Below are 25,121 nucleotides of genomic sequence, written 5' to 3' on the forward strand. Positions count from 1 at the left end.
TGTCTACTGTCTAAGTAGATGAGCTTCACATTTTGCAACTCTTCAATCCTTTTATCTCACACCACCTGTCACCTCCTTTTCACATGTGGCCTTTGTCTAACCATCAGCTGATCAACCCCCCCCCCAAATCTGTATCCACCTATCACTCACCAGGCTTTGTCCTGGCCCTCCTCTCTTCCAGCTTTCTTCCCCCACCCCCATAACAATCAGTCTGAAGAAGGGTCTCGACACAAAACTTACCCTATCCATATTCCCCAGAGATACCACATGACTTGCTGAGATACTTCAGCACTTTTTTTTGTAAACCCGCACCTGCAGTTCCTTATGTCTACAATGATTTCTTTTTTTCCCGCTGGGTTGAATTCTATGTTTATTTTGTTATAAAGTATTTCAGAGTGCCCGGAGAAAGCCCATGCAGTCACAAGGAGAACGTACCAGCTCTGTACAGACAGCACCCGTAGTCAGAATCGAACCCGGATCTCTGGTGTTGTCAGGCAGCAAATCTACCGCTGCGCCACCGTGCCGCCCAAGTTGTTAGTTTAGTTTAGAGATACAGTGCAGAAACAGGCCCTTCAGCCCACCGAGTCTGCGCTGGCCAGCGATTCCTATGCACGTTAGGGTCAATTTACATTTATACCAAGCCAATTAGCCTACAAACCTGCACGTCTTTGGAGTGTGGGAGGAAACCGGAGCACCCGGAGGAAACCCACGCGGTCATGGGAAGAACGTGCAAACTCCGTACGGACAGTCAGGATCGAACCCGGGTCTCTGGCGCTGTGAGGCAGCAACAGTCAGGATCGAACCCGGGTCTCTGGCGCTGTGAGGCAGCAACTCTACCGCTGTGCCACCAAAGTGTAACCGCGCATCTTTCTTTCCCTTCTGTTTAGGGGAGAGCTATGTTTGCTCCTCGCACGACATCTTCAAGAAGGTGGACTACACCAAGAACGTGAACCCCAACTGGTCGGTGAACGTCAAGGCGTCCGGGACCACGAAGGTCCCCCAGTCACTGGCCAGCGCCAAGCACATGACGGAGCTGAAGGAGACCAAGGACTTTGTCCGCCCCAAGCTGGTGACGGTCATCCGCAGTGGCGTCAAGCCCCGCAAAGCCGTCAGGGTCCTGCTCAACAAGAAGACCGCGCACTCCTTCGAGCAGGTCCTGACCGACATCACCGAGGCCATCAAGTTGGAGACGGGCATCGTGAAGAAGCTCTACACCTTGGACGGCAAACAGGTGAGTCTCCCTGCTCCTCCGGCTGCAAGGTGAGGTGGCACGTCGGTGCTTGTACGAGTCCCGTACACTTGATGGTGGGTCTGTCCATTGAAACCTGTGGTTTATCTAAGTGACTGATGGTCCCAATGTTCCACTTTAATGTGTGTGTGCGTGTGTGTGCGTGTGCGTGCGCGTGTGTGCGCGTGTGTGTGCGTGTGTGTGCGCGTGTGTGTGCGCGTGTGTGTGTGTGCGTGTGCGTGTGTGTGCATGCGTGTGTGTAATGATGACACACTGGTCAACCTGAGGAGCACCTTCAGCCACAGACTGGTCCCACCAAGATGCAGCACAGAACGAACGCCACAGGAGATCCTTCTTCCCTGTGGCTATCAACCTGTACAACTCCTCCCCCTTCTGTCGTGGGGTAGACTGACTCCCCCCCCCCCCACCCCCCCCCCCCCAATCTTTGCACATCCCCAATCCTTTCCACTCGTCTAGCGGAGTCAGAGGGTATGGGGAGAAGGCAGGAACGGGGTACTGATTGAGAATGATCAGCCATGATCACATTGAACGGTGGTGCTGGCTCGAAGGGCCGAATGGCCTCCTCCTGCACCTGTTGTCTATTGGCTATTGTCACTTTAGAAACATAAAAACATAGAAAACAGGTGCAGGAGTAGGCCATTCGGCCCTACGAGCCAGCACCGCTATTTAATATGATCGTGGCTGATCATCCAAAATCAGTACCCCGTCCCTGCTTTCTCCCCATATCTCTTGATTCCGTAATTTCATGTTTCATGTATTATGCCTGTTGGCAGATCAATTTCCCTCCTGGGATAAATAAAGTTCTATTGTGTTGTATCGTATATATTCGTTATATATAACGTTTACAATGCACGTTCGTGTTTTTGAAAAGACATGTAGCGTTGGTCAGATAAATCATTATGAAACTAATGGCATTTGCTACAAATCATCAACTAGTCATATCTAGTCCTAGTGGTGTTATCAGATCGACACAAGATGCTGGAGTAACTCAGCGGGACAGGCAGCATCTCTGGAGGGAAGGAATGGGTGACGTTTCGGGTCGAGACCCTTCTTCAGACTCGGATGAGAGAGGGGAGATCTAGTTGATCCAACTGGGTATGTAGGAAACTGCAGATGCTGGCTGTCAAGTGAAGTTACAGACAGACGTCACTAAGATGTTCGGCTCGTTACCGCATCTCCCGATATAGAATGACTCGTTTAAGTGGAGTCTTTGCAGCTTTGTTCCTCAGGCTATATTCGGATGTGCGTGAGGATTGTCAGCAGTTGAGGGCAGTGTCAAGATAACAATTGCTTTAAGGAGAATCCATGAGTTGTACATGGATTGTCCTGATAACCAGGGATTCTCTACACCAGGTGGACACGTCTGTTTGTTACATAAATTGGTCGTTTTATTTTTCTCCTCAGTTTCTCCTCAGTAAGCGATCTCTATGCTTTTCATTCCGGACAATGTCCCAGCAATATTCATTTGGTCTTGACCTGAACCATTCAGACCTTGCGATCTAGTTTGAAGTCTTGGCCCCAGTTTAGTTTAGTTTAGAGATATGGAGTGGAAACAGGCCCTTCAGCCCGCCATGGCACGCAGCGATCCCCGCACATTAACGCTATCATACACACACTAGGAACAACGTACAGATTTACCCAAGCCAATTAACCTACAAACCTGGTATTTATTCACAAAATGCTGGAGTAACTCAGCAGGTCAGGCAGCATCTCGGGAGAGAAGGAATGGGCGACGTTTCGGGTCGAGACCCTTCTTCAGACTGATGTCAGGGGGGCGGGACAAAGGAAGGATATAGGTGGAGACAGGGAGATAGAGGGAGATCTGGGAAGGGGGAGGGGAAGGGAGGGACAGAGGAACTATCTAAAGTTGGAGAAGTCGATGTTCATACCACTGGGCTGCAAGCTGCCCAGGTGAAATATGAGGTGCTGTTCCTCCAATTTCCGGTGGGCCTCACTATGGCACTGGAGGAGGCCCATGACAGAAAGGTCAGACTGGGAGTGGGAAGGGGAGTTGTAGTGCTCAGCCACCGGGAGATCAGATTGCTTAATGCGGAGTGAGTGCAGGTATCGAGCGAAGCGATTGCCGAGCCTGCGTTTGGTTTCGCCGATGTAAATAAGTTGACATCTGGAGCAGCGGATGCAATAGTTGATGTTGGAGGAGGTGCAGGTGAACCTCTGTCTCACCTGGAAAGACTGTTTGGGTCCTTGGATGGAGTTAAGGGGGGAGGTAAAGGGACAGGTGTTGCATCTCGTGCGGTTGCAGGGGAAAGTGCCCGGGGATGGGGTGGTTTGGGTAGGAAGGGACGAGTGGACCAGGGAGTTACGGAGGGAACGGTCTCTGCGGAACGCAGAAAACCTACAAACCTGGACGTCTTTGGAGCGTGGGCGGAAACCTGAGCTCCCGGAGAAAACCCGTGCAGGTATCCGGAGAACGTACAAACTCCGTACAGACAAGCACCCGTGGTCAGGATCGAACCCGGGTCTCTGGCGCTGTGAGGCAGCAACTCTACCGCTGCGCCGCCGTGTCGACCCAAGTCTCCAGTAGTTTGAATTAAGAACGATCCGTGAGTTTTACAATGCGTCTACGGCACTTTTCTTTAACGCGTATGAAGTAGACATCCCTTTGTCCTGCATCAGCCAGAATATTGAGTATGGAAGTCGCTGGTGAGGCCACGTTTAGAGTATTGTGTTCAGCCTTGGGCACCCTCTCGCATGGGAAAGATGTTGTCAAGCTGGAAAGGGCGCAGCGATGTTGCCAGGACTCGAGGGCCTGAACAACAGGAAGAGCAGGCTGGGACTCTATTCCTCGGAACACAGGAGGATGAGGGGTGATCTTATAGAGGAGTAGGAAAATAACTGCAGATGCTGGTACAAATGGAAGATATCGCAAAATGCTGGAGTAACTCAGCAGGTCAGGCAGCATCTCAGGAGAGAAGGAATGGGTGACGTTTCGGGTCGAGACCCTTCTTCAGACTGGTGTCAGGGGGGCGGGACAAAGGAAGGATATAGGTGGAGACAGGAAGATGGGGAGAACTGGGAAGGGGGAGGGGAAGAGAGGGACAGAGGAACTATCGAAAGTTAGAGAAGTCAATGTTGGTACCGCTGGGCTGTAAGCTGCCCAAGCGAAATATGAGGTGCTGTTCCTTCAATATCCGGTGGGCCTCACTATGGCACTCCTCCAGTCTGAAGAAGGGTCTCGACCCGAAACGTCACCCATTCCTTCTCTCCCAGATGCTGCCTGACCTGCTGAGTTACTCCAGCATTTGTGATACCGGTGATCTTATAGATGTGTACAAAACCATGAGAGGAATAGATTGGGTCAACACACAGTCTTTACCCAGAGTTGGGAAATCGAGAACCGGAGGACAAAGGATTAAGGTGAAGGGAGGATAGATTTAATGGGAATCCGAGGGGTAGCTATTTCACACAAAGGGTCGTGGGTGTATGGAACGAGCTGCCGGAGGAGGTAGTTGAGGCTGGGACTATTGCAGATACATGGATAGGACAGGTTGAGAGGGAAATGGGTCAAATGTAGGCAGATGGGACTAGCATAGATGGGACATGTTGGTCGGTGTGGGCAAGTTGGGCCAAAGGGTCTGTCCTTTGCGCTATGACTCTGATGTGATGGAAGTGGGAGCTCAGCTTCAGAGAGAAATCAAACTCTTATCTATCACACGTGGCCCATGCAAAAGTTCCCATCTAACATTGAAACGAGTCCATCAGGCTCAATTGGCTCTGCCTTTTCCTGAGAGGTAGTGTGATCGGGATGACCAGGAGCAACGTGGAACTTGAAGGCATCATCTGAAGGAACCAGGTACGTCAATGTCCTTGCCACATGTCCATGGTGTCTCCTCAATGAATGCATCTACTTGCCTCAAAGTACTAATGTTGCCCACTTCTTCAAAACATGTTGCTGAGTACTTGGTGGAACCTGTGAGAGATGCTGGGAACTTCATATGTAGGAAGGAACTGCAGATGCTGGTTTCCACCGAAGATAGACACAAAAAGCTGGAGTAACTCAGCGGCTCGTGCAGCATCACCGGAGAAAAGGAATAGGTGAATTTGGGTCTCGTCCCAATACGTCACGTATTCCTTTTTACTCCAGAGATGCCTAGCCCAAGTAGTGTTATCAGCTCGACACAAAATGCTGGAGTAACTCAGCGGGACAGGCAGCATCTCTGGAGAGAAGGAATGGGCGACGTTTCCTTCAGAGTCTGAAGCAGGGACGCGTCCTGAGCTCCCACTTCCATCACATCAGAGTCATAGCGCAAAGAACAGACCCTTTGGCCCAACTTGCCCACACCGACCAACATGTCCCATCTATGCTAGTCCCATCTGCCTACATTTGACCCATTTCCCTCTCAACCTACCCTATCCATGTATCTGTCTGAATGTTTCTTAAACGTTGCGATAGTCCCTCTCGTCCCCTCCCCCTTCCCCTCACCTCTTCCTTCTCTCCAGAGATGCTGCCCGACCCGCTGAGTTACTCCAGCTTCTTGAGTGTATCGTTGCTGGACAATTAATATTGTGATGATTTTTTTGTGAAGGGAAATGAACAATACAACACCCATACCAGAAGAGCATAAGACATAGGAGCAGAATTAGGCCATTCGGCCCATCGAGTCTACTCTGCCATTCGATCATGGCTGATCTATCTTTCCCTCTCAACCCCATTTTCCTGCCTTCTCCCTGTAACCTTTGACACCCGTACCTTTGGCGGCACGGTAGCGCAGCGGTAGAGTTGCTGCTTTACAGCGAATGCAGCGCCGGAGACTCAGGTTCGATCCTGACTACGGGTGCTGCACTGTAAGGAGTCTGTACGTTCTCCCCGTGACCTGCGTGGGTTTACTCCGAGATCTTCGGTTTCCTCCCACACTCCAAAGACGTACAGGTATGTAGGTTAATTGGCTGGGTAAATGTAAAAATTGTCCCTAGTGGGTGTAGGATAGTGTTAATGTACGGGGATCACTGGGCGGCACGGACTTGGAGGGCCGAAAAGGCCTGTTTCCGGCTGTATGTATATGATATGATATGATATAATCAAGAATCTATCAATCTCCGTTATTAAAAAAGCAAACATAGACAAAATTGCATCTGGTATACACAAAAAAAACGTTAAAGAATGTCATAGGTGGGTATATATCTCTTTTTTCCCTTTCCCCTGACTCTCAGTGTGAAGAAGGGTCTCGACCCGAAACGTCACTTTTCATATTTTTTAGAGATACAGCACAGAAACAGGCCCTTTGACCCACCGGGTCCGCGCCGCCCAGCGATCCCCGCACACTAACACTATCCTACACCCACTAGGGACAATTTTTACATTTACCCAGTCAATTACCCTACATACCTGTACGTCTTTGGAGTGTGGGAGGAAACCGAAGATCTCGGAGAAAATCCACGCAGGTCACGGGGGGAACGTACAAACTCCGTACAGACGGCGTCCGTAGTCAGGATCGAACCTGAGTCTCCGGCGCTGTATTCGCTGTAAGGCAGCAACTCTACCGCTGCGCCACCGTGCCGCCGTCACCCTATTCCTTTTCTCCACAGATGCTGCCTGACCCGCTGAGTTACTCCAGTTTTATTGTGTATAGCTTTGGTGTTTGTTAAGCAAGTATATCGAATTTGAAGATAGACACAGAGTGCTGGAGTAACTCAATGGGTCAATCAATAGTCAATAGTCAATTTATTTGTCACATACACATAAATGTGCAGTGAAATGAAAAATTACCCGCAGTTCAACAATAAGACCAATAAGAATAATCACTAAAAATGCAATAACACATACACTCATAAACCAACACCAAACAAAAGAAACATCCATCACAGTGAGTCTCCTCCAGTCACTGTATGTTTCTTTTTTTTTTTCCTAATCAGATGTGCAGCACTTTGGTCAACGTGGGTTGTTTTTAAATGTGCTATACAAATAAAATTGACTTGACTTGACTTGACTTGACCTCCTCACTGTGATGGAAGGCCAGAGTGTCTTTTCTCTCCAGGCAGCATCTCTGGAGAATATATTGAATTTGAATACTAATCAATGCCGAATCTGTACTTTATCTTTGGCACTAATCAGTTTTTTTTGCATACTTGTATATTAGAGTCCAAAGTAGACTTGATGGGCCGAATGGCCTAATTCTGCTCCTGGAACATATGAGCTTATGATCTGTGAAGTCACCTGATATCGTGGTTCACTTTATCTCACTGGGTCCAACTTCAACAAAAGGGCAAATTGTACTTTTCAAGAAACGGGAAATGTGAAAAGTCACAAGTGTATAGTTTACAATCTTGCTTTGATACTGAAAAATTTGAACATAGAAAACGTAGAAAATAGGTGCAGGAGGAGGCCATTCGGCCCTTCAAGCCAGCACTGCCATTCAATGTGATCATGGCTGATCATCCACAATCAGCAATCCCTTGATTCCACCAGCCCCTAGAGCTCTTTTGATAACAGTTTGATATTATTTCCCAATGAAAGCTGACAGACATATTTTCTGTAAAGGATGCCACATTGTGCATTGTGCATTGAATGAAAGACATTCTAGTACAGAGGAGGTTCACCAGATTGATCCCTGGGATGGCAGGACTTTCATATGAAGAAAGACTGGATAGACTAGGCTTGTACTCGCTGGAATTTAGAAGACTGAGGGGGGATCTTATTGAAACATATAAAATTCTTAAGGGGTTGGAGAGGCTAGATGCGGGAAGATTGTTCCCGATGTTGGGGAAGTCCAGAACCAGGGGTCACAGCTTAAGGATAAGGGGGAAGCCTTTTAGGACCGAGATGAGAAAACATTTCTTCACACAGAGAGTGGTGAGTCTGTGGAATTCTCTGCCACAGAAGGTAGTTGAGGCCAGTTCATTGGCTATATTTAAGAGGGAGTTAGATGTGGCCCTTATGGCTAAAGGGATCAGGGGGTATGGAGAGAAGGCAGGTACAGGTTACTGAGCTGGATGATCAGCCATGATCATATTGAATGGCGGTGCAGGCTCGAAGGGCCGAATAGCCTACTCCTGCACCTATTTTATATGTTTCTATGTTTCTATGTGAGATTCCTTGCTTATTCAATGATTCCATTGAAACATTTTCTCTGCTGAGGTGATTGTAATCACACCAAAACTGACCAGCGATTGATTTGAAGGCCGTCCTTGGTGAATTTATCCAGTCTTGCATCTGGTGATGTCCCAACTCTTTGATTTAAAAAAACATATATGTTCACCACTGCATATTTTTACAATCTCCGTTCATTGTCACCGTGTCATGGTGGAGAAGCTTGTGTGTGGTCCTGAGATCCTGAGAGCGATGCCGTCTGGAGCTACCCATACCTGGTAGGGTCACCCATGGCGGTAAGGTCGAGGGGGGAGGTCCCTGACAAAGGGCGATCCAACCAAGACCTCAACGGTGGAACAGGCGGAGGATGATGGCTGACTTTAGTGGAGCGTCACATAGAAACATAGAAACATAGAAAATAGGTGCAGGAGTAGGCCATTCGGCCCTTTGAGCCTGCACCGCCATTCAATATGATCATGGCTGATCATCCAGCTCAGTAACCTGTACCTGCCTTCTCTCCATACCCCCTGATCCGTTTAGCCACAAGGGCCACATCTAACTCCCTCTTAAATATAGCCAATGAACTGGCCTCAACTACCTTCTGTGGCAGAGAATTCCACAGATTCACCACTCTCTGTGTGAAAAAAAAAATTCTCATCTCGGTCCTAAAAGACTTCCCCCTTATGCTTAAACTGTGACCCCTTGTTCTGGACTTCCCCAACATCGGGAACAATCTTCATGCATCGGCTGGGAAGGCGGATGGATGAAGTCTGCAGCAGAAAAGGGTCCCCGGTCGTCTTGGACTCCACGCCTCTGGATCCTGACCCAGATCTGTCAAGGACCGTGTGGTGTCTGTCTGTGCACCAGTCTCTCCACGTTAAACAAAGTCACGCACGGGCGTCCGACCCTACGGAGAGGACAGTCACACTCGCTTCCAGTGACTGCCGATGATGGTGATTTTTGCAAGATGACTTTAAGTCTGCGTTAGTCAAAGAGAGGAGGGAATATTTTAAGTCCACTTCAGTCTCCGGCAGAGATCCATGAACAGAAAAATTGCAGCTTAATGAACGAGAACATCCAAGGTCTTGGATAAGTAGCAATTATTCCGGTTGCACTAAACATTTCAGTCAGCTCTGTGGTAAATCAAGTGCAAAAAGTGATCATTAAAATTCTAAGCAGGAACTTGAACGTCACTCGATTCTATTTTGCAGCTTGTGTGTGATTTTAGGGAGATAGTCTTGCGTTTTATTTTTGTAAGCAGCAAATAGACAATAGACAATAGGTGCAGGAGGAGGCCATTCGGCCCTTCGAGCCAGCACCGCCATTCAATGTGATCATGGCTGACCATTCTCAATCAGTACCCCGTTCCTGCCTTCTCCCCATACCCCCTGACTCCGCTATCCTTAAGAGCTCTATCTAGCTCTCTCTTGAATGCATTCAGAGAATTGGCCTCCACTGCCTTCTGAGGCAGAGAATTCCACAGATTCACAACTCTCTGACTGAAAAGATTTTCCTCATTTCAGTTCTAAATGGCCTACCCCTTATTCTTAAACTGTGGCCCCTGGTTCTGGACTCCCCCAACATTGGGAACATGTTTCCTGCCTCTAACGTGTCCAACCCCTTAATAATCTTATACGTTTCGATAAGATCTCCTCTCATCCTTCTAAATTCCAGTGTATACAAGCCCAGTCGCTCCAGTCTTTCAACATATGACAGTCCCGCCATTCCGGGACTTAACCTAGGAAACCGGAGCACCTGGGGAAAAGACCCACGCAGGTCACGGGGAGAACGTACAAACTCCTTACAGACAGCACCCGTGGTCAGGATCGAACCCGGGTCACTGGCGCTGTGAGGCAGCAACTCCACCGCCGCTCCACGTTCTCCCCGTGACCTGCGTGGGTCTTCTCCCCAGGTGCTCCAGTTTCCTCCCACATTCAAAAGATGGGCGGCACGGTAGCGCAGCGGTAGAGTTGCTGCTTTACAGCGAATGCAGCGCCGGAGACTCAGGTTCGATCCCGACTACGGGTGCTGCACTGTACGGAGTTTGTACGTTCTCCCCGTGACCTGCGTGGGTTTTCTCCGAGATCTTCGGTTTCCTCCCACACTCCAAAGACGTACAGGTATGTAGGTTAATTGGCTGGGTAAATGTAAAAATTGTCCCTAGTGGGTGTAGGATAGTGTTAATGTACGGGGATCACTGGGCGGCACGGACTTGGTAGGCCGAAAAGGCCTGTTTCCGGCTGTATATATATGATATGATATGATATGTGCAGTTTTTTAGAATTAATTGGCTTCCCGTAAATTGTAAATTGTCCCCAGTGTGTGTCGGATACTGCCAGTTAGCTGGTAGATGCGGACTCGGTGGGCTGAAGGGCCCATTTCAACGCTGTATCGCTAAAGTTAAGTCTAAAATCTAATAAGGACAGGCTGAAGAACCTGAAATGTCACCTAACCATTTTCCCCAGAGATGTTGCCTGACCTGCTGAGCCATTCCAGATACTTGGTTTGTTCATTCCCTGAGATGGCAATCTGTCCACAGCGCAGAACAAACTTCCACACAAGGCTGTGGAAAAGAATGTTTTATGGAATTGCTTGGCGATTTTGAAAAGCTATAAAGGGAGGAATCAGTACAATTATAGCTGTTGCTGCTGCCAGATTTAATATGTTGAACTGCAGGCTGGAGTATTCTGAGAGGACAAACAGAATCATTGTCCCTGTTCTGGTTCGGTTGTACCTTCTCGTATTGTTATTATAGTCGTCAATTTTAGTTTTCGTTCACAGGTTAATAAGTCATAGGAGTAGAATTAGGCCATTCGGCCCATCGAGTCTACCCCGCCATTCAATCATGGTTGATCTCTGCCTCCTAATCCCATTTTCCTGCCTTCTCCGCATAACCCTTGACACCCGTTCTGATCAAGAATTTGTCTATCTCTGCCTTAAAAATATCCACTGACTTGGCCTCCACAGCCCTCTGTGGCAATGTTCCACAGATGAACTACCCTCTGACAGTTCATCCTCGTCTCCTTTCTAAACGAACGGCCTTTAAGTCTGAGGCTGTGACCTCTGGTCCTAGACTCTGCCACCAGTGGGATCATCCCACTGAGCTGGATGATCAGCCATGATCATATTGAATGGCGGTGCAGCCTCGAAGGGCCGAATGGCCTACTCCTGCACCTATTTTCTATGTTTCTATGTTTCTATCCTCTCCACATCCACTCGTGAAAAGCAGAGTGTAGTTGGGTGCGGCTCTTGAGGCTAACGGAATCAAGGGATATGGGGAGAAAGCAGGAACGGGGTTCTGATTTTGGACGATCAACTAAGATCATATTGAATGGCGGTGCTGGCTCGAATGGCCTGTCCTGCACCTATTTTCTATGTTTCGGAAGGAACTGCAGATGCTGGTTTAAACCGAAGATAGACACAAAAATCTGGAGTAACTCAGCGGGTCTATCTTTCTCGTTTCCCCCTCCCCTGACTCTCAGTCTGAAGAAGGGTCTCGACCCGAAACGCCACCCATTCCTTCTCTCCAGAGGTGCTGCCTGCCCCGCTGAGTTACTCCAGGTTTTTGTGTCAATAGACAATAGACAATAGGTGCAGGAGGAGGCCATTCGGCCCTTCGAGCCAGCACCGCCATTCAATGTGATCATGGCTGATCATTCTCAATCAGTACCCCGTTCCTGCCTTCTCCCCATACCCCCTGACTCCGCTATCCTTAAGAGCTCTATCTAGCTCTCTCTTGAATGCATTCAGAGAATTGGCCTCCACTGGCTTCTGAGGCAGAGAATTCCACAGATCCACTCTGACTGAAATTTTTTTTCCTCATCTCAGTTCTAAATGACCTACCCCTTAGTCTTAAACTGTGTCTCCCTCCTATTTCCTATGTTTTTATGTACGGTAACTTCAGTGATTTTGGACAGGGAGCCATTTACAGCACAGGGTCTGCTCTCCAAGGGTTCAAAGGACTTTTATTGTCACGTGTTGCCAGTTAAGGCGCTGTGATATGCGAATTACCATACAGCCATGGGGGGGGGGGGGGGGAAGCAACAAGCTCTCAGTGTTGTGAAGAAGGATTTTGATTGTTTGGCTCTATCCCCAAACCCTGTGTTTTACAAAGTAATGCAGGATGTTTAGTGGTTCTTGCAACTCTGCCAAAAGGTAATTGCTCCTTGTAAGTGGTTTTAATGCACTGTATTGCTTAGCCATTGAGGGGGGGGGGGGGTCATAAGGGAAAGGCAAGCCCGCTCTCTCCCCTCTGGCTTTTGGTGACCCATGGCTAATCCACAGGTAGCACATAAACAACATTGAGACTCAAAATCTCAAGGTATCAATGCGATGGGACGAGAGGCAAAAACATTCTCAGAAAGTCGCCGAAAAGCAGCCATTTTGAGAAGATTCTGGATAGTAAAACCTCCTCGTTTCATTCTTAAGCTTATTATATTTGGTTCATGTGGACTCTCCCATCTACTTTTAACACACAGAACTGCTGGTTTAAACCACGGAGGCACGGCGGTAGAGTTCCTGCCTCCCAGCGCCAGAGATCCGGTTTCGATCCCGACTACGGGCGCTGTCTGCACGGAGTTTGTACGTTCTCCCCGTGATCTGCCTGGGTTTTCTCCGGGCGCTCCGGTTGCCACTCACGTTCCAAAGACGCGCAGGTTTGTAGGTCAATTGGCTTGGTATAATTGTAAATTGTCCCTAGTATGTGTGGGATAGTGTTGGTGTGTGGGGATCGCTGGTCGGCACGGCTTCGGTGGGCTGAAGGGCCTGTTTCCGCGCTGTATCTCTAAACTAAACTAAAAGAAAAAGATACAATATGCTGGAGTAACTCAGTGGGTCAGACAGCATCTCTGGAGAACACGGATAGGTAACGTTTCGTAGAGTGCTGGAGTAACTCAGCGGGTCAGGCAGCATCTCTGGAGAACATGGATAGGTGAGGTTTCACAGAGTGCTGGAGTAACTCAGCGGGTCAGGCAGCATCTCTGGAGAACATGGATAGGTGACGTTTCAGGTCAGGTGTATTTCACCTATTACCTGTAGACTTTTTTCCACCTCTTCTCTATCCCAGCTTTCTTTCCCCCCCCCCCCCACACAATCAGTCTCATGACAGGCCCCACCCCAAAACATCACATATCCATGTTCTCCAGAGATGCTGCCTGACCCGCTGAGTTACTCCAGCACTCTGTGAAACGTCACCTGTCCATGTTCTCCAGAGATGCTGCCTGACCCGCTGAGTTACTCCAGCACTTTGTGTTTCCAAATCTATCATGTATTAACTGGTGTATCCATTAAACAAATGTGTGGAGCTGGTGGGGGCAGGGCAAAGCTTAGCGAGTGATAGGTGGATACATGTGACGGGGGGGGCGTGGGGAGCTACGCCAGCACTTGGATAATAGAAATCTTTAGCGTGGAAACAGGCCCTTCGGCCCACCGAGCCCACACCGACCAGCGACTGACACTATCCGACACACACTCGGGACAATTTACGGTTTTCATCGAAGCCAATTAACCTCCAAACCTGCATGTCTTGGAGTATGGGAGGAAACCGGAGCACCCGGAGAAAACCCACGCAGGTCACGGGGAGAACGTGCGAGCTCAGTGCCGACGGCGCCCGTGGTCAGGATGGAACCTCGTGGTCAGGGTGTCTGGCGCTGTGAGGCAGCAACTCTGCCGCTGTGCCACCGTGCCGCCCAGCAACTCTACCGCTGCGCCAACGTGCCGCCCAGCAACTCTACCGCCGCGCCACCGTGCCACCCAGCAACTCTACCGCTGCGCCAACGTGCCGCCCAGCAACTCTACCGCTGCGCCAACGTGCCGCCCAGCAACTCTACCGCTGTGCCGCCCAGCAACTCTACCGCTGCGCCAACGTGCCACTCAGCAACTCTACCGCTGTGCCGCCCAGCAACTCTACCGCTGCGCCAACGTGCCACCCAGCAACTCTACCGCTGTGCCGCCCAGCAACTCTACCGCTGCGCCAACGTGCCGCCCAGCAACTCTACCGCTGTGCCGCCCAGCAACTCTACCGCTGCGCCAACGTGCCGCCCAGCAACCTTGCCACTTCCCTCACTGATGAGCAATGTAGCTGCTGTTATTGGGATTATGGTGGATTTACGATGTTGCTCAGGTATTGTGGGCCTTGCACTTTGGTCAACGTGGGTTGTTTTTAAATGTGCTATACAAATAAAATTGACTTGGCTTGACTTGACTTGTTAACAGCGGGCAGGACAAGGCTTCTCTCCAAAGGTGGGTGTGTTAGAGTAAGGGTCCCACTGCGATCACCTGCCGGTGGTGTATTCATTACCCAGGGCCCCCGTTGCTCTATCAATACTGCCTTTCCTGTGTGCACAGTGTGACCAGCTCGTGCATTGATGGAAGACCGTCTCCACCGTGGAGAGAATGTTGTGCCCCACACAATCATCAGTTGGAAACATAGAAAATAGAAACATAGACAATAGGTGCAGGAGGAGGCCATTTGGCCCTTCGAGCCAGCACCGCCATTCATTGTGATCATGGCTGATCATCCACAATCAGTAGCCCGTTCCCGCCTTCTCCCTTGATTCCGCTAGCTCCTACAGCTCTATCTAACTCTCTTTTAAATCCATCCAGTGAATTGACCTCCACTGCCCTCTGTGGCAGAGAATTCCACAAATTCACAACTTCCTGGGTGAAAAAGATTTTTCTCACCTCAGTTTTAAATGGCCTCCCCTTTATTCTTAGACTATGGCCCCTGGTTCTGGACTCCCTCCAACATTGGAAACATTTTTCCTGCATCTAGCTTGTCCAGCCCTTTCATAATTTTATACGTCTCTATGAGATTCTCTCTCATCCTTCTAAACTCCGGTGAATACAAGCCCAGTCTTTCCAGTCTTTCCTCGTATGACAGTCCCGCCATCCCGGGAATTAACCTCGTGGTCAATCAGTTGCAACTCTTTCAACACCTCTAAACATGTACAATATCTCAGCGACATTTATAGCTTTGTAAAATCCATGTCATAAACTCTTGAGTATTATAACAGTACTCTTATAAGTATTGCTAAGTATTCCTTGCTGTAAGTATTCCATTTAATTGGTGTTTTTAATGATGACTGTGAAATCGTATGGTAATTGATGCAGAATTCTAAGATCTGATTACTGTGTTGGATGCATAACCAGACTTAAAATATCTTGTTTCCTTTGAAGGGAAGTGAAATGATTTAAAGGCTGCATCCCCTGACATTTCCACCGAGATCCTGCCTTTAATGTGATTCATTTTGTAGGTTCCTCACCATTCGAGTGAATGGGACTAGTTAGGGTCACCAACTCTCCCCGTATCAGCCGGGACGTCCCGTATTTTGGGCTAAGTTGGTTTGTCCCCGTACGGGACCGCCCTTGTCACGCATTAGTCGGGCTGCCAACTTCCTCGCTCCCAAAGAAGGGGCAAAGGGTGACGTCACCGCCCCGCGCCCCACGTGCCCTCACCCAGCCAGCGGCCACGTGCTCCCGCTCCACTGATGGCTGTCGGAGAAAACTCCGGCACTCTCTGAATGCATTCAAGAGAGAGCTGGATAGAGCTCTTAAGGATAGCGGAGTCAGGGGGTATGGGGAGAAGGCAGGAACGGGGTACTGATTGAGAATGATCAGCCATGATCACATTGAATGGCGGCGCTGGCTCAAAGGGCCGAATGGCAGCCTCCTGCACCTATTGTCTATTGTCTATTGTCTATTGTCTATTGTCTATTGTCACGCAGGTCACGGGGTGAACGTACAAAGTCCGTACAGGCAGCACCCGTAGTCGGGATCGAACCCGGGTCTCTGGCGCTGTGAGGCAGCAACTCTACCGCTGCACCACCTGCCGATTGGTCTTTTTCTTTTGTAAATGGTGACGGATGGGTGAATGTCATTGTGTGGTGCATACGTGACAGTGATGAGCCGTTGAGTGGTCGGGGGAGTGGGGGGGGGAACACACGCAAAATAAGCTGCCTTGCGGCAGAAAGCTGTGGAGAAATGATCGCAGCTCTTTGGAGTCGGGAAGAACCATCAATATTCCCCCAGCTGCACAGTGGCGTCGCCGGTGCAGCGGGGGGGGGGGGGGGATGAATGCGTTGCTGCACCACACCACACAGCCGGCTGCAGAAACATGCGACGAGACCCAGATACAACAGGAGCCTCTTCCCTGCAACCAGCAGGCTCTTAAACACTACATCCTCAAATAAGCTCCGAACTACATAGACTTGGGGGTATTGGTTTTATCTTTTTGCACTATAATTGTTTGTATATGTATATGTATATACATATATATATATGTGTGTATATGTATATGTATATATACATATATGTATGTGTATATGTATATGTATATATACATATATATATGTGTATATGTATATTTATTCACAAAATGCTGGAGTAACTCAGCAGGTCAGGCAGCATCTCGGGAGAGAAGGAATGGGTGACGTTTCAGGTCGAGACCCTTCTTCACCATACTCTCTTCCACTCCCCTTCCCAGTTCTCCCTCTATCTTCCTGTCTCCACCTATATCCTTCCTTTGTCCCGCCCCCCTGACATTAGTCTGAAGAAGGGTCTCGACCTGAAACGTCACCCATTCCTTCTCTCCCGAGATGCTGCCAGACCTGCTGAGTTACTCCAGCATTTTGTGAAATGTATATGTATATATGTATGTGTATGTATATATACACATGCACACACATATATTCACACACACATTTACACACATATATGTGTGTGTGTGTGTGTGTGTGTGTGTGTATCTGTGTATGTATAGATACACACACACTGATTTTTTTCTCGTTTATTATATTGTATCCAGTGTACTACGTTTATTCTGTTGGGCTGCTGCAAGTAAGAATCTCATTCTTCTACCTGGGACATGTGACAATAAAACGCTCTTGACTCTTGGTCTACCCCAGTTGCAGCTTCTGCATTAGTCAAGGGGAGGTGAAGGGGTGGAAATGAGATGTGAAACGTGTGTGTGTGTGTGTGACACCTGCCGCTGCACTGTGCCGAGCAGCTGCGCTCGTTCCACCATAATCACTCATTCCACTCACTTCCCCAGCTCCCAACACCACCTCTCCCTGTGGCAGCGGGAATCCCGTCCTAGGATATAGCTCACGCACTCAGCCGCATTGATTATTGCCGCCGAACGCAGGCGTGTGCACACATGCACACACGCGCACATACGCGCAAACACACACACATGTACACACACGTGCGCGCACATACGCGCAAATATTCACACACACACGCATGCACGCGCGCGCACATACGCACAAACACACTCACACACGCATGCACACACACACACACATGCACACACACACATGCACACACGTGCATGCGCACACTCACACAGACATACACATACTCACACACACGCATGCACACACCCAAACATATATGCACACACGCACTCACGTACACACACACATATATAGATATACACACACACACACACACACACACACACACATATAGATATACATACATGCACACACACACACGCATATACATGGTCAAACTGAAACGCCACCCATTCCTTCTCTCCAGAGATGCTGTCTGTCCCGCTGAGTTACTCCAGTATTTTGTGTCTATCTTCAGTGTAAACCAGCGTCTGCAGTTCCTTCATACACACGTGGTCCACACGGTATGGGAAGCTGCCTTATTTCGAGAGATCGCCATGATTAGTTCCTGAAGAGGCGGCGTGAGCGGAGGAGGGGAGAGGCGTGATTGAAACAAATCCCATCATCTAATCCTAGCCACTGTTTCTTGACGGTTTCGCCAGATTCGATCTCTGGGGAGTTTGGTTGGGAGTGGGGGAGAGATCGGTAATTCTGGGCCCTGCTGTCTGGTCACGACACGCATGCTGTTTTTTTGTTGTTGTGCATTGCGGCTTTGAAACAAGGCAAGGCAGCTGACCCTCTCTCTCTCTCTCTCTCTCCTGCCCCTCCCTCTCTCCTTCCCCTCCCCCTTTCTCCTGCCCCCCTCCCCCTCTCTCCTTCCCCCTCAATCCTGCCCTCCCTCTCTCCACCCCCCCTCTTTTCTTCCCCTCCCCCTCTCTTGCCCCCCCTCTCTCCACCCCCCCCCTCTTTCCTTCCCTCCCTCTCTCCTGCCCCCCTCCCCCTCTCTCTTGCCCCCCTCTCTTCACCCCCCTCTTTCCTTCCCCCCCTCTCTCCTGCCCCCCTCCCCCTCTCACCTGCCCCCCTCTCTCCACCCCCCCTCTCTCCACCCCCCCTCTCTCCACCCCCCCTCTCTCCTGCCCCCCTCTCTCTCTCCTGCCCTCGTCCCCCTCTCTCTCACCTGCCTCTCTCCCCCTCTCTCCTGCCCCACCCCCCCTCCTTCGCCCATTGAGTTAGTGTCACCCCCTCCCTGCCATGTCCCCGCTACCAGCTCGGGCGAAGATATTTTTTGTTCCCCCTGAAGAGTGCCGGCTGTCTGCTGGTACAAGCTTGTTGCTAGGAGACCACATCGGTAGAACAGAGCTCTGAAACGCAGGAAGATACGCTCTGTGTGTCTGCGTCTGTGTTTCACAAGTTCATAAGTTCTAGGAGCAGAATTGGGCCGATCGACACATCAGGTCTACACCGCCGTTCAATCGTGGCTGATCTCTCTCTCCCTGACTTCTCCCCATAACCCCTGACACCCGCACTAATCAAGAATCTATCTTTCTCTGTCTTAAAAATACCCACTGACTTGGCCTCCACAGCCTTCTGTGGCAATGTATTCCACAGATTCACCACCCTCTGACTGTGTGTGCGTGCGTGTGTGTGCGTGTGTGTGTATGCGTGTGCGTGTGCGTGTGTGCGCGTGAGCGTGTGCGTGTGTGCGTGCGTGTGTGTGCGTGTGCATGTGTGTGTGCGTGTGTGGCAATATGTTTGAGATCACACTCCGTAAGACAGGAGCGGAATTAGGCCATTCAGCCCATCGAATTCGATGCTCGATGCAGGAAATATCGTTCCCAATGTTGGGGGAGTCCAGAACCAAGGGCCACACAGTCTAAGAATAAAGGGGAGGCCATTTAAAACTGAAGTGAGAAGTAACTTTTTCACCCAGAGAGTTGTGAATTTGTGGAATTCTCTGCCACAGAGGGCAGTGGAGGCCAAATCACTGGATGGATTTAAAAGTGAGTTAGATGGAGCTCTAGGGGCTAGTGGAATCAAGGGATATGGGGAGAAGGCAGGCACGGGTTACTGATTGTGGATGATCAGCCATGATCACAATGATTGGCGGTGCTGGCCCGAAGGGCCAAATGGCCTCCTCCTGCACCTATTTTCTATGTTTCTAAGAGTCCACTGTGTCGGTGCGCTATATGTGGCAACTTTGCATACTTTGTGTATGTATGCAAAACTTCACCAAGTACACGTGTCAATAAAGTATCAATCACTTCAATTACTCCGTTATGTATGAAAGATAACAGGGTGCTGGAGTAACGCAGCGGGTCAGGCAGCATCTCTGGAGAACATGGATAGGTGACGTTTCACAGAGTGCTGGAGTAACGCAGCGGGTCAGGCAGCATCTGAGGAGAACATGGATAGGTGACGTTTCACAGAGTGCTGGAGTAACGCAGCGGGTCAGGCAGCATCTGAGGAGAACATGGATAGGTGACGTTTCACAGAGTGCTGGAGTAACTCAGCGGGTCAGGCAGCATCTCTGGAGAACATGGATAGGTGACGTTTCACAGAGTGCTGGAGTAACGCAGCGGGTCAGGCAGCATCTCTGGAGAACATGGTTCTTGACTCAAAATGTCACCTATCCATGTTCGTAACTTCGTAAATTCGTAAGTCACAGGTGCAGAATTAGGCCATTTGGCCCATCGAATCTACTCCGCCATTCAATCATGGCTGATCTGTCTCTCCCTCTCAACCCCATTCTCCTGCCTTCTCCCCATAACCCTCCACACCCGTACTAATCACGAATCTATCAAATCTTTAGTTTTTAGTTTTAGAGATACAGTATGGAAACGGGCCCTTTGGTACAAAGTTCTGTACAGACTCAGTACAGACAGCTCCTGTAGTTTAGGATGGAACCCGGGTCTCTGGCGCTGTGAGGCAGCAGCTCTATTACTGCGCCACCGTGCTGCCCTGTATTCTTTTCATGCGAACTCTAAAACGTAGCCCAGCAGAGTTTGTCACAATAGACAATAGGTGCAGGAGGAGGCCATTCGGCCCTTCGAGCCAGCACCGCCATTCAATGTGATCATGGCTGATCATTCTCAATCAGTACCCCGTTCCTGCCTTCTCCCCGTACCCGAAGGTATTTATTCACAAAGTGCTGGAGTAACTCAGCAGGTCGGGCAGCATCAGACTGAAGAAGGGTCTCGACCTGAAACGTCACCCATTCCTTCTCTCCCGAGATGCTGCCTGACCTGCTGAGTTACTCCAGCACTTTGTGAATAAATACCTTCGATTTGTACCAGCATCTGCAGTTATTTTCTTATATTTCTCCCCATACCCCCTGACTCCGCTATCCTTAAGAACTCTATCTAGCTCTCTCTTGAATGCATTCAGAGAATTGGCCCCCACTGCCCTCTGAGGCAGAGAATTCCACAGATTGACTATTGACTCTGACTGAAAACGTTTTTCCTCGGTTCAGAGAGCTTAGTCACCTTTCCCATCAGTTACAGTACTTATTGTTTATTTTATATGCATACTTAAATAAAAACGAATGGCGTAAAGCCAAGAATTGCACTTTGATAATCTTGTGGAGCACGGATGATTGGAAAAATGGTCCCGAAGGATGGTGTGGATTTGCTTGCTTTCTGCTGCGGCCTTGAATGCAGAGCGAAATGCTTCTCCAGTTACCAATACAGAAAACAAAATTGATTACCCTGCCATGAACTATGATCTATTGCAGCCGCATTTAATAATGTACTGAAATGCATTTTACAACTATTAATCAGATATTTGTGCCAACACAGAAATCATTTTTAAGAAATGGATGCAATGTTCAAGTCGGTCACTGTTATTCAAACAAAGGGTTTAGACTTCGGAGATACAGCGTGGAAACAGGCCCTTCGGCCCACCTAGTCCGCGCCGACCAACGATTCCCGTACACTAGCGCTATCCTACTACCTAGGGTCTTAGAAACATAGAAAATAGGTGCAGGAGGAGGCCATTCGGCCCTTCGAGCCAGCACCGTCATTCATTGTGATCATCCACAATCAATAACTCGTGCCTGCCTTCTCCCCATATCCCTTGATTCCACTAGCCCTCAGAGCTCTATCTAACTCTCTCTAAAATTCATCCATTTACAATTTTTACCGAAGCCAATTAACCTACGAACCTGCACGTCTTTAGAGTGTGGGAAGAAACCGGAGCACCCGGAGAAAGCCCACGCAGGTCACAGGGAGAACGTATAAACTCGGCACAGAGAAGACCCGTTGTCAGGATCGAACCCGGGTCTCTGACGCTGTGAGGTAGCAACTCTACCGCTGCGCCACCAATCAGTGTGATTTCTACCTAACACAACGTCAGATTGTGAGTTTCGTGGAACAACAAAGTGCTGACGTAACTCAGCGCGTGTGGAGGCAACTCTGGAGAACATGGATGGGTGAGGCTTTGTGTCGGGACCCTTTGGGTCTAGTCTAAGGCGTAGCTATAGGCATTCACATAGTGTGGACTAACTCAGCGGGTCAGGCAGCATCTGTGGAGGGAATAGCCAGGCGGCGTTTCGGGACGGGACCCTTCACACTGATTGTAGGAGAGCAGGTAGATTTAGACATACAGCGCGGAAACAGGCCCTTCGGCCCACCGGGTCCGCACCGCCCAGCGATCCCCGCACATTAACACTATCCTACACCCACTAGGGACAATTTTTACATTTAATTAACCCAGCCAATTAACCTACATACCTGTACGTCTTTGGAGTGTGGGGGGAAACCGAATATCTCGGAGAAAACCCACGCAGGTCACGGGGAGAACGTTCAAACTCCTTACAGACGGCGCCCGTAGTCAGGATCGAACCTGAGTCTCCGGCGCTGCATTCGCTGTAAGGCAACAACTCTACCGCTGCGCCACCGTGCCACCCGCGCGCCACCGTGCCACCCGTGCGCCACCGTGCCACCCGTGCGCCACCGTGCCGCCCGTGCGCCACCGTGCCGCCGCAGGTAGAGGGCAGAAGGATGGAAGGGAGACGGAAATGGGGCGAAACGTCACCCATTCCTTCTCTCCGGAGATGCTGCCAGTCCCGTTAGTTACTCCAGCATTGTGTGTCTATCTTGGGGTTAAATCCCCCGGGTGCTCAGGTTTGGTCCCAAACTCCAGAGACGTGCAGGTTCGTAGGTTAATTGTCCTGCAAATAGTTCCCCCGTGTGCAGGATTGAACTAGTAAATGGGAATGTGCAGGAAGGAACTGCAGACGCTGGTTTACACCGAAGATAGACACAAAATGCTGGAGTAACTCAGCGGGTCAGGCAGCATCTCTGGAGAGGAGGATCGGGTGACGTTTCTGGTCAAGACCCTTCTTCAGACTGAGAATCAGGGGAGAGGGAAACGGGAGATATGGATTGGTACAAAGAGAATATAAGGGCTGGTCGGCATGGACTCGGTGGTCCGAAGGGCCTATTTCCACGCTGTATCTCTAAACTGAAACTAAACCAAATAGACTTAAACCTAATGGGACTGGGGTCTGTCTGTGTGTGACCCAGCATAGACAAACAAGGCTGAAAAACCTTCTATGTTGTAATTAGAGTCATACAGTGTAGATACAAGACCTTTGGCCCAACTTGCCAACACCGGCCAACATGTCCCAGCTACACTAGTCCCACCTGCCTGCACTTGGTCTATATTCCTACAAACCTGTCCTATCCATGTACCTGTCTAACTGTTTCTTAAACGTTGGGATAGTCCCAGCCTCAACTACCTCCTCCGGCAGCTTGTTCCATACACACCCACCACCCTCTGTGTGAAAAAGTCACCCCTCGGATTCCTATTAAATCTTTTTCCCTTCACCTAGAACCTATGTCCTCTGGTCCTCGATTCCCCCTACTCTGGGCAAGAGATTCTGTGCGTCTACCCGATCTATTCCTCTCATGACTTTATATACAATCTTTTTGTGTATAAAATCAAGAGATTCTGTGCATCTACCCGATCTATTCCTCTCATAGAAACATAGAAAATAGGTGCAGGAGTAGGCCATTCGGCCCTTCAAGCCTGCACCGCCATTCAATATGATCATGACTGATCATCCAGCTCAGTAACCTGTACCTGCCTTCTCTCCATACCCCCTGATCCCTTTAGCCACAAGGGCCACATCTAACTCCCTCTTAAATATAGCCAATGAACTGGCCTCAACTACCTTCTGTGGAAGAGAATTCCACAGACTCTCCACTCTCTGTGTGAAGAAATGTTTTCTCATCTCGGTCCTAAAAGACTTCCCCCTTATCCTTAAGCTGTGACCCCTGGTTCTGGACTTTCCCAACATCGGGAACAATCTTCCCGCATCTAGCCTCTCCAACCCCTTAAGAATTTTGTAAGTTTCTATAAGATCCCCCCTCAGTCTTCTAAATTCCAGCGAGTACAAGCCGAGTCTATCCAGTCTTTCTTCATATGAAAGTCCTGCCATCCCAGGGATCAATCTGGTGGACCTTCTCTGTACTCCCTCTAAGGCTAGAATGTCTTTCCTCAGATTAGGAGACCAAAACTGTACGCAATACTCCAGGTGCGGTCTCACCAAGGCCCTCTCATGATTATATACACAATATTTTTGTGTATAAAAAAAGGGGAAACATTTTTTTAATGGGTCAGAGACTGGAGCAAGTGTTGGGCCATGTGGCTTCCATGCTCAGCTCAATCCAATCACAACTCCACATCTTTCTAGTTGAATGGTATCATTCTAGTTGAATGGTATCCAAAGACGTACAGGTATGTAGGTTAATTGGCTGGGTAAATGTAAAAATTGTCCCTAGTGGGTGTAGGATAGTGTTAATGTACGGGGATCACTGGGTGGCACGGACTTGGAGGGCCGAAAAGGCCTGTTTCCGGCTGTATATATATGATGATGATGATGATGATGAGTAGTACAGAAGCCAGTTTGGTCTGGATAAGCGTTGCCAGCAGTTGACTTAGTTCTGCTGAGAAATCTCGACTGAAGGCTTGGCTTTGGCACGGCACGCTGGAGGGGCACAATGCCGCGGGAGGCAAAGTTGGCACGGGGAATAGTGTCGAGCTTTTTCTCCGAGCGATGTCAATGTGCACAAGCTCTGAATGGAAGCCAGATGGTCTTACAAGAAGGGCAAGTCTGAGGGAATTAGCCGGGGCTGCTGCAGAATGGCCCGTAGGAAGTAAAAGCATTGTAGCTGGCAAGAGCCTTGGCCATGTTTGGCTTTCTATCCTCCCTGTTGTGAATGGCAAGGAAGCTTTCTTGCTTCAACAGGGACCGTTGTTCAAAACGGAATTGATTGAAGATGAATAATGCTGCCTCTATTTAACTTCGGAGTGCTTTTTCAAAATTATTCTCCGTTTCCTTTCTGATCTCCTTTCATAGATAAAGTTCAGTTCAGTTTATTGTCACGTGTACGGTGAAAAGCTTTGGGCCTAGGGCGGCACGGTGGCGCAGCGGTAGAGTTTGCTGCCTTCAGCGCCAGGTTCGTTCCCAACTACAAGCGCTTGTCTGTACGGAGTCTGTAGGTTCTCCCCGTGACCTGCGTGCGTTTTCTCCGAGATCTTCGGTTTCCTCAGCAGTGCTGAACTACTATCTACCCCATTGGTGACCCATGGACTATCCAAGAATCGGACTTTGCTGGCTTTACCTTGCACTAAACGTCATTCCCTTTGCATGTATCTGTACACTGTAAATGAATCGATTATAATCATGTGCTGTCTTTCCGCTGACTGG

The 25,121-nt window shown here is 49.4% G+C and overlaps 1 protein-coding gene across 10 annotated transcripts in view; it reads left to right on the forward strand.

Moving 5' to 3' along the window:
• LOC144600698 (neuronal migration protein doublecortin-like) overlaps positions 1-25,121 on the forward strand; it is a 170,789-nt gene that overhangs the window by 23,541 nt on the left and 122,127 nt on the right. For all 10 annotated transcript variants that reach the window (XM_078412594.1, XM_078412593.1, XM_078412596.1 and 7 more), the window contains exon 3: positions 888-1,231. In XM_078412594.1, coding sequence (XP_078268720.1) covers positions 888-1,231 — 344 coding nt within the window. The remainder of the gene's footprint in view (positions 1-887; positions 1,232-25,121) is intronic.

This window comes from Rhinoraja longicauda, chromosome 15 (genome assembly GCF_053455715.1).
Source record: "Rhinoraja longicauda isolate Sanriku21f chromosome 15, sRhiLon1.1, whole genome shotgun sequence".
Taxonomy (NCBI): domain Eukaryota; kingdom Metazoa; phylum Chordata; class Chondrichthyes; order Rajiformes; family Arhynchobatidae; genus Rhinoraja; species Rhinoraja longicauda.